We start from the raw sequence: 15,446 nt of genomic DNA, 5'->3' as shown, positions 1-15,446 counted from the left end.
CTTGTTCTAAAATTCAAAAAAAAAACAAAAAAAAAAACAAAAAAAAAACAAAAACTTTAATAGAAAAACTACAGCTCTGGCTAAAAGCCACAACTTCATTAGGGTGCTCTTATTATTCTGACAGAAATGAATGCCAAGGATGCGCCGGTCATCCCCTGGGTGTCAACTCCACTGGCTGGCTTTAATAAGGATAGACCTCACGACTATGTCTACAAGGATAAAATGAAAACAGCTGATCCTCTGGATCAGGGGTCAGCAAACTAGAGGCCAAATTTGGTCCATTGCTTGTTTTTGTAAACAAAGTTTTATTGAAATGCAACCATGCCCCTTTGTTTATCATCTATGTCGGGTTTGGGGTCACAATGGCAGGGTTGAGCAGTTGAGACAGACACCATGTGGCCTGCAAAACCAAAGTTATTTTCCACCTAGCTCTTTGCAAAAAAGTTCGCAATCCCTGCTATAGAGGACAGACGACACAATGCCAACGTTTGTGTATTTTGGCATGGTAGTCATTACCAATATTACAATATTTGTGAAATCTTTATGGCTCATAGGATGCCTAGAAGAGCATTAAAAAGAACAGTGTAATGGAAGTGTAGTGGCTTAGGTAGCAAAACACTTGATTTCTAGTATCCACTCTACTGCCAACTAGCTCTCTGACCTTGGGCTTGGTAGGTCTCCTGGCTCCTCAATTTTCCCATCCATAGAATGAGAGGGTGTGGACCTCAATGTCCCCATTCAGCTCAAGCTTCCTGTAATTCTAAAATGATCCAGAAGGTGGGGATCAAGGCATCTCCTAGCTCTCTATTTCCTAAATACAGGGGGAGAAATCACTGAAGTTATTAGCATATGTCAAAGATCTGAGGTCAGGACAAATAAGAATTGGAAGGGCTACCAGAAGGATGAGAGGTGAGAAGTGACTGACCCAAACCCTTACCAGGGAGCAAGGGCAATAATCACCAGTTAAAATTTCAGGAAGATACTCACTTGCATCTGTGAGACTGAAAAAAAAATGTATAGCAAAATATAGGCCATCAGTCTGTGAGGGATAGAGGGATAGAGTGTTAGAGGTCATGGGAGTTCTGAGGAAGATCAAGGTCAGAAAAAGGGGCCGCTTCTAAGGTAAAAAAGGCTCTAAGTAGAGGGAGAAGTTAAAGCAATCATTTGCCAAATCTAAAATTGTGTGCACAAGTTGATGGCTATCAGCAATCATAGGGAGAATGCAGATGAAAATCAGGAGAAAAAGGCCAATTTTATCCAAATGAACTCATTTGAATGCAACAATATCCTTACAAATCTGGGCTGCCGCTTAGTGCATATGTTTGTAAGACAAAGAGACAATACAAATCAGCTCAAAATCTAGCCCAGAAAGATGAAATTGCTGTGAAAATGATCAATTGCATTGCTCTAATACCGTCTAATTTGCTCTAATCACTTTGTGTGTGTGTGAAAGATTTATCTTGTCTGTATTCTCCTTCCATTGACCGGCACGAGGCCCTTACATGGTGCCAGCCCCCAGAGGTATCAGGCGGAGCGCCCCAGCTGCAGGCTGAGTGCAGGGCCCAGACCTGTCCCATTATTCCCTTCACACGTTCCTGGTTTGCTCACCCTTACGTAGCTTCCTGTTCTGGCTCCTGATATTTGCTTCATATCTCCTTCCCTGATACCCCATTGTGGTTGGACTTTTCTGGATGGATCAAAGCCAGATATTTACTCTCTGCCTCACGGCCTTGAAATGGTCACCTCTGTCTTATCAGATCTCCTGGGCCCACTTCTCACTCACTGAGAAAACAATCACTTCTACATTCATTTAGTCTTGTGTGCTTTGTGTGTTTGGGCTTCTAAAACATTTTTACTTCCTGAAAGAGAGAACAGGGTCAATTAGTACCTGTTTCAGACTTGCAGAACTTGGCCAGCATCTCCGGGGCACCCTTCATGTACACATGGAAGTGATCCTCCCCTGCCACCTGAGCGACCACAGACATCCTCTGCAGGCTTGAGGAAAATGGAAATTGGCGCAAGATGGCTATGGCTTCCACGGGACTCTGAGACAGCACCAACAAAGGGGAGCTTAAGATGCTTGTGAAATTTCACAGATGCACACCAACAAATAAGACTTGCTCTGCAATGAACCCAGGGACGTCATGAAGTGGTATGTTTGTCACAACATTGATACTTTTCTGTCTGCCTCGACGGCGATTCCCTCATCAAGTTGTCTGGTTCTGCGGCCTTTCCCTTTGACTGCCTGGAGAAATCCTAATCATCTTCCAGGCCAAGTTCACAGGTCCCTTCCTCTGTGGCACTTCTCTCTCATAAATAGTATTCACTCTCACCTCTGAACGCCTGCAGCTCTTTCTTCAGCCTTTATTATAGCAGTCGGCCCAGGGTATTGCACTGATTTGCACCTATATGGATTTTTCTACCAGCCTCTGTACTCCTCCAACACAGAGCCCCACACATCTAGCTCTGAAATCACTCTATCCCTTAGCACCTAGTGCAGTGCTCTAGCATAAGACAGGTTCATGAATAAATTTAAAAATAGATTCAGGAATGAAGGGACGAGCAAACCAACTATGGACACTGTTAGTTTCAAGGAGAAAGAGCTGTCTGATTTGAAAAAGCAAGTCATACCCAACTGGCTTTTGGTCCTGGCTTTATTATTATGTTTGAACCTGGCATCCCAAATGTGCAGTAGTCTGCATCACAATCTTCCATTATCTGTTTCAAAATGAAAACATTCATAAGATTCCTTAGAGCAAAATAGTAAGAAAGAAATACCTCTCATTTGCACAGCACTTGAAACTTTTCAAAGCCCCTTCCACATATTTTCTCTTGTAGGCCAATTATCTGAATACCATCATTGTCAAATTTCTGTTGCGTTATTAAGGACCTTGTTGGAGAATGTCAAAAAGCCAGAAATATTGTGACTACAGTTTAAGTGGTAATTGATGGAAGAAATGCCGGCTACAGGCCAATGGCTCTTCCTAAATGGTATGACTAGTAACTGGATGAGAATTTAATATAGCTGAGCATATTAGCCCTCAGTTGAGTTAGGATTGGGTCTTGAGATAAACCTAGGATTAATTCTTATTCTGTATCTACGTTACTAGCCTAATTGGTTAGCTAGAGAGTTAGCAAGTTAGCTGCTGGCAAATTAGAAAGCATATTTGAAAACAGTTTGCATTCTTTGGAGGTTGCAACAGTATAAGTTACACCATTTGAGAAACCAATATTAACCTAAAATATAGGAAAGGCAGTCAGATATACAAATCAGAAAACAGGAGACAACATTTGGCCTCTGCTCCATCACTTACCTGTTTAACATTGGGGACAATGCCTCCATTTCTCCAGATCTCAAATTTCTTCTGAAAAATATTCTGACATCCCTTGTAGCACTAAAATTATTAGCGTCTACAAGGATATTTCCCCTCCTTATGTTTCATGACAGGTTCCTATCCACCAAAGGATATTTAATTCGAGACTGTTTCTCACCTAGCTTTAAATTCTGCAAATCACTTTGCACTTCCATACTTCGCTTGGGGTGGATACCACTGCTCTTAAAGACAGTTCTTACAGAGATAATCCTAGCAATTTATGTTCCTGCACAAGACCCCAACTTGTATGTCATTTGTACAAATAGACCAACACCCCTCGATGGAGAAGAGCCACCGTCAGAACCAGGATCAAAGTCACATATAGTAAGAACGACCCTAAGCAGCTCATCATTGTGTCTACGCGAAGGACGCCGGTGAGGGCAATGTGTAATAATTACACTGATTCCTCTCCGTTAAGATCCAGGAAAGTGATTATCCCTTTGTGTTTAAGTAGAAGATTTCTCCACAGCAAATGCTTAAATTTTAACTCGCTGGTATCAAAAATTTCCATGTTTACCAGGTTTCCTCTTTTATTATTTTGGCCTCTAGAAAGCTACAATTTTGCCAGTACACACTTTTTTAAAAATTTTTTTATAAGTTTATTTATTTTAGATAGAAACAGTGTGGGGGGGGCAGAGAGAGAGAGGGAGAGGGAATCCCAAGCAGACTCCACACTGCCAGTGGAGAGCCCAAGTCGGGGCTTGAATTCATGAACCCGTGAGTTCATGACCTGAGTCAAAACCAAGAATCGGACACGTAACCCACTGAGCCACCCAGGTGCCCCTCCCCCTACTATAAATCTATACATCTATAAATTTGCCTTTCTGTGAGGTGTATTTCATGTCCCTGCAGTCATGTGCTTTCATTCCTTTAACATTCTGTTTAAATGCTGCCCTGTAGTTAAGATATCATTGTCAGTAGCTTGAAAACGTGTTTTGTTTTGGTTTGGTTTTTTGACGAGCAGAGTAACATAATTAACTAAATAGTGACTGACTGAATGAATGAATGAATGCTTTTCACTTGGTGGGCACTTTTCAATGCAAGCAGCCCCTGTAGGCTCATAGGATCAGTGCTTACCACAAGTCGGTGAGTGAGGCATTATTATCACCAATGCACACCTGAGGTAACAGACTCAGAATCTTGGTTCTGGATTTGGGGTCACACAGCTAGAAAGTGATGGGGTCAAGAGGTCTGCTCACCATGTCATGACAGCCATGAGAATGGGCTTATACCCTTCAACTGTTCATACTCAGCTCAAAAAATTGATCCAGTTGGACTGGGAAACCTTCAGGCTAGTATCTAGACCTATACTGTCTAATACAGTAGCTACCAGCCACCTGTGGCCATTTATATTTAAATTGATTAAAGTGAATAAAATTGAAAAATTCAGTCCTTGGTTGCATAGCCAAATTTTAAGTACTCGATAACCACATGTCGCCGGCTAGTGGCTACTCTACTGAATAGCACTGCTTTAGACCACTGTTTCTCTGTGAGTGTTACCGAGAATGTACCACGTTTTGGCCTGTCAAGGTTTTGTGGTCAAGAAGGTTTGGTAAATGCTGCTTATCCTATTCCTTCTTGAATATTCACAATGCACCACAGTATACTAAAGAAATCTGGTAGTCAAGAAATCAATTTTACTTTCTTAAAACAGCAGGTTCCCAAACGATTTGATCACAGAACCTTATTTCAAGCTGCACTCATTAACAGAGTTCTTGGGAGCAGATACTGGGATATTCAGGTAGAGTCAAACCTTCCTTCAATGTTGTTACAAATCTTCTCTGAGCTTCAAAGTTAGAAAACTTTTCCACTTTCAGTAAGGATTTCTTCAAGTTGTTCTCATTTAGCCAAAACAAGAAACTATCATCTTACCCAGGCAGTGCCCTCAAACATTTTGAGGTCCAGTGGGTCTCCTTGGATGGTCCCATTGAGAAGGATCAGAGAGTGGCAGCTGGTCATGGCAGCACACAGCGGGCCCCATGGCAAAGCCTTGCCTGAGGCAAAGCTATTCACTTCCTGAAAACTGGGAGAGAAGATGATTAAGAAATGAAAGTCTTCAACAAAATCATTTTACACACTCTGCCCCTTAAATCCTGCCAACACAGAGTTTCAATAATGCTTAACCTTTATGTTCAAATCCTTCCAGAGCTCCTCATGCCCCGTATGATAAAGTCTAAGTGCCTGGATATAATCACAGACTTCTGTCAGGTTACTTGAGGTCAGTGCCTAGGGTGGCAGTAAGCTCAGAGCCTGCAGCCTGCTTCAGAATCTGTCTCCCTCTCTCTCCACTCCTCCCCCCTCATGCTCTCTCTCTCTCTCAAAAATAAACATTAAAAAAATTTAAAATAAAAGAAAAGCACACCTGGACTCTGAAATATTTCTCATGACTCAGTCCTTTGCCCTATTTCTAGAAACTCCTGGCATAGATATCCAGCGTCTCATTTTCCTTTATGATGGTAGACTGGTACAGTTTACCATTCTCATTTCCCATCTAATAGCCAAATGATAATTGTAGACAGTGGTTTCTACACCCCGAAAACCTGAGCATTTGGGGAAAGGAAAAGAGAGGAGGGGTGAAAACTCTAAGCATCCTATTCCCCTTTCACTGGTCTGGCCAATAGAAGACAAAGCAGTGCCTGTCTGGACAAAAGCTTGGCCCGGCCATCTGAGCAGCCAGGAGCTGAACCACATGAGTAGGGTTGAACCCAAGTATTTTCTGCAACACCGCACTGCCTGTTTGCTGTTATCTCGTGCCAGAGCTGTGCTTGGCCCCATCACTGTGCTGGAGAGCCCCTGCATGACTCAATGACAGAGTCTCAACCACTGTTTAGAGCCAAAGGGGGATATCTAGAGCTGAAGAGTCAAGGCATCTTGTACTTAGACCGAGGGGGCAGATCTCACCCCTGTGGGGAAGGGGAGCTAGGGCCCTCTCCTCACTATCCATTCTGGGGTAGCATCTCTGTGATTGCTCTCCCCTCTCCTGTAGCCAGCTTTTCACCTGTGTCTGTAAAAATGGCAGCCATATACCCTTTAACATTCTATCTCAAGTGCTATCTTTGTCAGGTGTTTTTCCTCATTCTGTTCATTTCCAAAATTAATTTCGACCTTTTATCCACTATGTTATTCCAAAATCCAAGACTGTGTATTATATCAATCACTATTATTTTTTCTTCTCTCTTCTGATATGTGTGCCTTAATCATAGCTCTTTCCATGGACTGTATTATGCGTAGAAGATGAATGCATTTGTGCCTTTCAATCCCATGCGATGTGAGCTACATGAGGGAAGGGAGGGAACTCTTCCTTTCTGGACTCCCCCCCCCCACCCCGCCCAGTCCAATAACCACCAGCAAATCTTTGTGGTTTTTAATTAAGTACAGTTATGATTTCACCCTTTGCTCCTCTTTTTTATTCATTCAGCTTCTTATTCAGTTCGTTCTATTTTTTCATGTGGAGTTTGAAGGCCTATTTTCCCCATCTGATTCTGAACTTAGAACCCATTTAATTTAACAAGTTAGAATAATTGGGACACCAGAAGGATGGACTTGAATAGCACCAAGGTAGCTACACCAATCCCACATCCCATCTTCACTGAAGTGCTTACCAGTTGTCAGCAGTAGGGACAGCCCCCCAGAGGTCCAGCCCATCTTCCGTAAGAGTGCCAGTCTGGAAGAAGTTAGAATTGGTATTAGCATAAGATTTAGAACTTTTGATTATATCATGATTTAAACAAAACCCAACTTCCTAAAACATTAAAGTAGATCTAGTTGTCCAAAGTCCTTGTTTGTAAGCATTAAATTTTGGTTTTTTTATTATTTTTTAAAATATGTTTTTAATGTTTATTTTTGACAGAGAGAGCAAGCATGTGTGCATGCCTTGAGTGGGGGGGGGGGGCAGGGCAGAGAGAGAGGGAAACAGAGGATCCAAAGCAGACTCTATGCTGACAGCAGTGAGCTTGATGCTGGGCTCAAACTGTGAGATCATGACATGAGCCAGTCAGACGCTTAACCAACTGAGCCACTCAGGCACTCTTGCAAGCATTAAATTTTAAATCAGAGAAGGGTACCTGAAGGAAGAATTCAGCAGGTGACAAATGATTCCTGAAAAGACTGTGTCAATAATGAAATGATTCTAGATACCAATCTAGATACCTAGATAACAAACGATTCTAGATAACAATCAAATGTTAGTGTTTTGCTTTTGTGTGTTTATTTTTGCACTTGCTGTTGTTAAATGAGAAGCATTTAGTGAATGGAAATCCAATAAAGGACCAGTACGAGTTTGACTTTATAGTTGGCACCTGCTATCTTTCTAAAGCAGAGTTCAGAATTTTTCTTTCTTTTTAAGACTGATTAGTTCATAGTCTGCCATCTGGCTCACAGCAATTTTCTAAAATATGGGTGACATGATGACTGTCCGGATTGATAATGAAATGTTGATAAAAAGGGCTTTGAGAATTTAGAGAGAAATGAAGTGCTAATAATAAATACTCATTAATGCCCATGAATGGGTTTTATTGTTAGATCAAGAGGAAAATGGTTGGGAGATTTGATTTGCTATATTATGGGAGAGTATTTATCACATAATGTAACAAAGAAAGCAACATGGAACTAAGTACTATGACAGCACTTTGAATTTGCTTATTGCTCATAGCCCACCATTAATTACAGACCCCGGTGTCTTTATGCAAGAGGCCAACACCCAGTCAGAGTAACCATGTGGCTCCCACTACTTCAGCGCTGTCAAGGCTGAACAGAACGTTCCCAAGTGCTGGGGTGTATCCCTTTTCAATACTGACACCCAGGTCTCTGTCATCATTCTTTTTACAGTCATTTCTGTATAAGACACTGAATTTTCTAGCTTCCTATCAAATGACATTTCTTTCATTACAGCACATTAAATTGGCATAACGCTTTATGATGAAGTGCTTACAATGCTTCTAATTCTTACAATCGACTAAATAGGGAAGGGACATTCTCAGGTTAGAAGTTAAAGGAGCAGCCTCAAGGTCCAGTGGCTTGCAGGTTGGAGAGAAAGAACCAGAATCTGGCCCATCTAGAATCTCCCTCTAGATGACAAATGTTAAATAAATTTTGCAAAGCATGCAGAAAGACAAAACCCATACTGGACTTCCAATTAAGGAATGAAGGATTCTTTGTTTCATTCATTTATTTGGGCTTCACAGAAAGCTAACATGCTTTGTGTGAGTTACTCCTTGAAGAACAATAGAAAAAAACCTATTTGCTTCATTTCCCTCCTGCATTTTATGAGGGTTCCAACCTGTGTGTTTAGATTCCAAATCCTCTTGAGTTATTCCATTTCAAAAAGAGTTAGCAGCTTAATTCAAACTGAAATGTTTCCCTGATGATCAGATTATATTTTTACACATCAATATTTTGAACATGAAAACAGAGATTATATGGCAGCAAACAGAAATGGGACCGTGTCATTTCTCTATGTGAAAATGATTCTTATACTATAAAACTAGCCATGAACAGAAAGAAAACTATAGTTACAGTTGTAAAGGGAATAAGACAGAAAGAGCCAACTTCTTAGCATAAATACTAGCCCAGGCTTGGGCTGAGCTGAATAGAAAAGAGAGAACTGTTTTAGAGAACTTAGACCAACATAAACTAGAAATATATGGGAATAAGAAGCACATGGTGAATGTCTTCTAAGTGGAAATAAAAGTAGATGGGGACCTCGATTAATTGTGGGGTGCTTCATTCCAACACCATATTGGTAGAGTTTTACAATGCACAAGCTGGAAAGGCACCGAGAGATCATTGGAGTTCAAATTTCTCTTGATTTCTCATTTTGCCGATTCCCAACCCAGTGTTTTTTGCACTATGATATGTTGTCATGCCACTGGGGTTTGGCCAAGCGTGCTGAGGAACAGTTCCTCAGTTGGTCTAGCAAAGGAGCACATGAGGACGTGGAGGGGAAAAGCTTTGTATGAGACGTAAAATGAACAACTGGAAAAATTAGTTTTAGAATAAGACAAATATGTAATGAACCTAACTTTATAAATCTCCCTCTTATATTACAGGCACGAGGGAGGCTGCTGGGTAAATAATGGGAATCCCTACCAGAAAACTTCCAAGGCCGTGGAACTAAAAGAAGCTACTGTTAACCCTAGTGGTTAACTTGTGGAGTGGTGATTGAGGGTTTTCTTTGCCAGAGGAAACTCAGCCAGAATAGAATGGAACTAATTTTAGGGCCGAGCTGCTTCCAGTGTGGAGCCAAGACTTGTCAAGCCTACTCATGGTGTCTCTCCAGTTTGTCCTATACTCTCCATTCTTGCCCTCCTTGCTTAGGACAATGACCCATCTCTTCAGTCTTCCCTAGATAGCTTCCTGTCTCAGTCCTACCTCCCTTCTGTTCCTTTTCACCAATTACCCTCGATGGAATAAACAAAACACACCTATAAAAACGTCTTTGATCGTCTTTTTAAAAAATGGTACGGCTCCCATTCTCCTTCACAAGGCCCCACTTCTTAGCTTGACACATCAGGCCCTGAGCAATTGGGCTCTTCCTCTCCAGCTACATTCCCTACCACACAGCCCCTGTTGTAGCCACACCCACATGCCACAGGCCATGACATCCTTGTGCTTCTGAACTGCTCATCTCTGAGCCCATTCTATCTAACAAGCAAAGCCACAGCTCAGCGGTGACCTCCCATCCATGGCAGGTAACTTAACTTCGATGCTTTTCCATGCCTCTTTGAGCATGCATTTCACTGCATTATCATGGTTTACACTTCCATTGTACCTGCTTCCTCAGCTAAGTCACGAGCTTCTCCAGAGCAAGGACCCTCTTATTAATGGGACTCTTGGCCAAGGTAGGTTAATTAAAAAGTGTCAAAGCCTTAATTAATTATTCTAATACAAACAAAGTGAAGACATGGAGGGACCGGCCAGGCCCACTGTGTTACAACAATTAAATTGGCCTGCCCAAGCAGAGGGCAGGATCTGAACTGCAGGTGGATGAGGCTGAGGCCCCTCCAGAGGGACACAGGACCCCCACAGGAGAGTCACAGAAAGAGGTTTTAGACCTGTCCCAGAGCAGCAATCCTTCCCATTTGGACACACTTCTCCCCTGCTACCTCCAGAACCCTAAGCAGTTACAGGACAACATTCTTCTAGTCCTGAGTCCTGATAACCTGGGGGTCAAAGGAGAAAGGAGGGACTGAGTGCATTAACACAGGCACTGTCCCCTCCCTCCCTTTCCTTAAAAGAAGCAGAGGAGAAAAATGGAATATTTTCAATTAAGCACAGGACAAAGTATTTCAGGGAAGAGAAATGTTCCTCACAATTTTTTTTGCCTGAAAAAGCCAGTCAGTCATAGAAGTTATTACAATAAGAGATGTTTTGAAACCCAATACAGACACAAAAATATTAAATTTCATAGGGAAGAAATTTATGATGTGATATAGCTAAACCACTTCCTTAGGACTCTGTACAGTGGGCTTGTAGAGCATGGTCTCACACTAGCCCACTGTGTAACCTTCCCTGGCCTCAGTGTTCCTATATGTAAAATGAGAGCAGTGAACCAGGCATTCTTGGAGGCCTTTCCCAGCTCTGCTCTGCCTTGAAATCAACCTCCAACCAGGAAAGTTTAGATCATACTTTGTCAAAGCACACGAGGTTTATTTGTCCACACATATTGATTCTCTGTGGGGAAATACAGAAGATTTTCTTTTTCTTCAGCCTCTTTTGTGCATACACGATTCCTGTGGTCAGGGCAGCTGGTAGCACAGGAGGGACAGTCACGGTGAGGAGAAGCAGGGCCATGGTTGCCGTGTCTCTTGGAGAAACCTAGGGAGGGAGGGACATAGAGGTTAGCCTAGCAGCACAGGGCGGCACCCTTTCTAGCACCATCTCCTGCAGCACTCCAAGAGTTCTAGAAGCTCAAAATATTTAAAGAGAGCTGCTCTCTCCGTGGGGCAGAGAGATCTCTTGGGTGTGCTTAAGGAACAGACAAGTTGTCTCCCATTGTGCACAAAAGAAACTCTGATCCCTTTTCTATGTCCACCCTGCCCTTTTTGACTCTGTTTCTCTTCGCTTGGCATTCCCTCCACCCAGAGTACCATCCTTCCTCTGCTCATCATAACACACCCTCTTAGACTCCCCAGGCACTGAGACCGTTTTTGAGTTGTAACATTTCACACACGGGCTTGACAGCTGGGTGATAAATCTCCCCCAGTCGCTTCCAAACCGCTTGGGTGCAGCAGCTGTGGCTTATACATCTTTGAAGTCCTTTGCAAGTTCATCTTATTCATCTCTAGATATAGAGCCTAGCACAGTTTCTGACACAGGAACTATTAAATGAATGGTAACCTGATAAAAATGATGACCAAGAGTCTGCTAAAGTCCATAGTAAAAACAGCTTGTTCTCACTGCACACATTCTGGGGCGAGAGCTGGATTAGGCTACATAATGATTTAGTTACTCCTCACAACAATCTTAGGAGGTAAACACTGTTATTTTCTCCATTTAACAGATAAAGAAACCAAGGTTTAAAAAATTAAAATAACTTCCCCAAGCCATCTGCTAGTTAAATGGTGAGGATCTGAACCCTAGGCTGTCCCACTCGGGGGGCACAAATATGTGACCAGTGTCTTATAGTATCCAGTCAATTCTCATAGTCAAGATCCCAGGCGGGTCCACAGAAATTCACATGGCTGATAAGAATGGGGCCAAGATCAAATCACAGCATGGCTTGTTTTATTTTTCACCTTCTCTAGATATTAATGGCCTTACCCTAGATTTTTATGAAATTAACCATAATTTTAGCCACTAAAGTCCTCTTCTGAGTACTGGAAATACAGATTCAAGTTCAATATCAAAGGCTGCCAGATACATCATTGGTCCGATCTCAGATTGTCACAAAATCCAGCGTTCTCTGTTTTCCCAACCACGGCCACAAAGTGTTGACCCTGAGGACTCAGCTCTGTCTATTCCTGAGACAGTGCAGATGGAGGAAGCCAGCAGGGTCACAGGTTATGACCCACAAGAAGGTGGGATCTACAATTAGTATCGCTGCTTTGGTGTGTATTGGATGTTGAGTCCTACCCGGGAAACCTTCATTCCTAATCACTGTGGGTGCTTCCTGGTCCACAGAAGAGGGCCTTGTGTTTGTTTTCCTGCTCAATGTTCCTGCTCCCCAGATGAAACTGGCACAGTGCCTCAAGTTCCAGTCCCACTTGCTTTAACAGTCTGCCCAGCTCTTTCCAGGGTCCATTCTAGGGGTGCCAATATGCCCTGGCCTCCTTTGCCTTTGCCTGACCTAGAAATGTTGCCTGAAGGCTTATATCAGACTGAAATGACTACCCAGAGCTCAAGTACGAGCGTGAACATTGCCTGGAAATTCTCGTCACTCTGTCCATCAATATTTACCCCTCTCCCCGACAACACACACATAGAATGCACTAAATTTGGGCATTGTAATTAAGTCACCCATACCCAGTTTCATACCTATGTTTGGACCCTTTTATTTACATTTTTTTTTCTTCTTCCCAATGAGCCCACATTGCTAACATCCCAGTATGTCTTAAAGAAGAGATTACACAGTTCACAAAAGAATCACACTCTCAGGACCAGAAAGGACCTCAGAGGTCATTTGTGAGAACCCTTCCTTCAGCCGTCACAACTATTAAGAGAAATGTTCAAACAAACCAAAACCAGACCACTATGAAGTGTAAAAGGAAGTGGGGATCCGTGCAGCATACAGTTCTGTAAAAGTGGACAGTCAGTTCTATTTTAGAACCTAACAGAACATAGAAAAACTCACTGGGTACATGGTATGTTGGGTATGCCTTAGACAATGTACACACTCAAATATCTCAGCATTCTCAAATAATCCAAATTTCTAGGCACGGCATTCAAGAACCCCTTCAATGTGACCCATTTTACCTTGCTAGACTTAATCTCTCAGTTGCTTGCTGGTTCCAGAAGACCCATCTGCATTTCTTCCTTTGTCCTTTTCTCACTCCAACTAGCATGCCCTTTCTCCTCCCTGATCTGATTAACTAAATCCTCTCCATTCTATCAGACTTGAGAAACACCTATTTCCTCTGAGGATGTTTGGGCTTCGGTGTTACCAATGCCACACATGAAGTGACCTCTTATTCGCATCCAAGTGGTGAAAGAAGTCATGAACTTTGCAACTTTTCATAGCTGTGCCATCCAATACAATTTTCACTAGCTACATATGGTGACTTGAATTTAAATTAACTAAATAATCAAATCACTAAATTACTTAAATTAATTAAAAATAATTAAAATGAAGTAAAACTGAAAATTCATTTCCTTGGTCACACTAGCCACGGTTCAAGTGTTCAATAAGCACATGTGGTTAAGGGCTACCAAATTGGACCATGTAGGTATAGAATAGTTCCATCATCTAAGAAAGTTCTATTGGACAGAACTGATCCACAGAATGATGGGGCTAAGAGATAACCTTATCCAACCCTTTTGAGTTAGGTGAGGATCCTTGAAAAAGCTATGTCATTAAAAAGCCTTACCCCCAGTACTTACTCCATGGTACATATATACACCAAGGGCATAGAAGAAACCCACAATGCCAAGGAAGGCCAGGAACACTATAAACTTGAAGGCATCATTGTATAGCTTGAAGTTCAGAGGTCGGGGATAGAGGATGGATCTCACCAAGTCCCCTTTGGCAGTATTGTAACCTGCATGAAGGTAATCACAGGTGGAGTAAGTTCCCTTAATACAGTTTATCACGAAACCCAAAATGATTTGCATTGAATTAAGGATTGGTTAATAGTGTCATTTGAATATGGAATGAAGACATCACTGCAAACAGTATATTTACATTTATTATCCCTACAAGTCACTAGGAACAATAAGTGGTATTCACTTAACCTTGCTCAATTTCTCTCGCTCTGGAAGTCAGTGCTACAACGGCTCACACAGTGAAGCTCCTCACTCATGCATAAGATTGAGGAAAAGAAGACTGAGGAATGACAGACACAGTCACCAGAGAAGACGAGCTGCTAAGAGAAGACAATAAAGCTCAAGTATATGTTGAAAATAATAGAAAATGAAGACAAAAGGAAAGCACAAAACAAGTAATTTCTTAAACACATATACTTCTGATCATGTCGTTCTTATGCCCAAACACCTTCCAGAACCCCTGTTTTTTTTTGCAATAAAGTTAAAATTTCTAGGCACGGCATTCTAGATCCTGTCAACCTCAGTATACTCCTATGTTGCTAGACTTATCTCTTTACTGCTCCCTTCTCTCAGAAAACCCCAAGACAGTCCTTCTTTTGTGTTTTGCAGAAATAGATTAGCATGTTTTTTTAGCTTTCTGCTAGGACTGGCTAAATCTTTCCCATCCTATCAGGCTTGGCTCAAAATGCCGCCTCATCAAATAAATATTTCCAGAGTTCTACTCCCACACTTCCTATCAAAAGTAATTTCTCCCCCTCTTTGGGGTCCCTGTAACACTTAATCATGTGACATCTATCATTGCTCTGTGTTTAGTTAGCTCTAACTCCACACTGTTTCGTGCACCAGACCACAATCCTCTTTAAGGGCAAGGAATGTCTCCTAATTTTTTTCTTTAGCCCTCAGGGCATGGCACTTAGTAGATCTTCATTAAAACCTAAGTTATTGGCAACAAAAGGGGGGCTACTAGATATGAACCACTGTTGTATGAAACATGCCTTAATCCCACTGCTTGGTAAACATATAGTCTCCTCAAACATGGCTTTGTAGGCTTTGGAGAAAAAGAGCAGAGTTTTCTCTAGCTTGTTGCCTCAGCATTTTACAAGCTCAGATAAGGTGGTTCCCATGATTTCCATTCATTAGCTCATGCCCACTGACCCCTTTGAAGCAAAACTTGATATTTTTAATTTAAAAAAATCAGGTAGAACAATTGAATCATAGGCTAACACATAGAGACAACAAAGTGCAAGGTGGGTTTTGGATCTGTGCATATGTGGGCTGGCAGAAACACAGGTCAGGGGTAGTGTTGGCTGTGTGATGTCCTGTGAAAGACCGGGAGTAAGATTAGTAGTCTTGAAAACTTTTTGAGCATGGTGT

At 41.9% G+C, this 15,446-nt stretch overlaps 1 protein-coding gene across 1 annotated transcript in view; it reads right to left on the bottom strand.

The window, feature by feature from the left end:
* Positions 1-15,446, bottom strand: part of ATP13A5 (ATPase 13A5) — a 141,210-nt gene that overhangs the window by 65,141 nt on the left and 60,623 nt on the right. The window contains exons 11-16 of the mRNA XM_043594576.1: positions 13,911-14,068; positions 11,001-11,189; positions 6,977-7,038; positions 5,247-5,397; positions 2,632-2,718; positions 1,889-2,045 (exon numbers count right to left, since the gene is read on the bottom strand). Of these exons, the coding sequence (XP_043450511.1) occupies positions 1,889-2,045; positions 2,632-2,718; positions 5,247-5,397; positions 6,977-7,038; positions 11,001-11,189; positions 13,911-14,068 (804 nt within the window). The remainder of the gene's footprint in view (positions 1-1,888; positions 2,046-2,631; positions 2,719-5,246; positions 5,398-6,976; positions 7,039-11,000; positions 11,190-13,910; positions 14,069-15,446) is intronic.

Source organism: Prionailurus bengalensis, chromosome C2 (assembly GCF_016509475.1).
Source record: "Prionailurus bengalensis isolate Pbe53 chromosome C2, Fcat_Pben_1.1_paternal_pri, whole genome shotgun sequence".
Taxonomy (NCBI): domain Eukaryota; kingdom Metazoa; phylum Chordata; class Mammalia; order Carnivora; family Felidae; genus Prionailurus; species Prionailurus bengalensis.
This window is presented reverse-complemented; position numbering and strand designations above follow the sequence as displayed.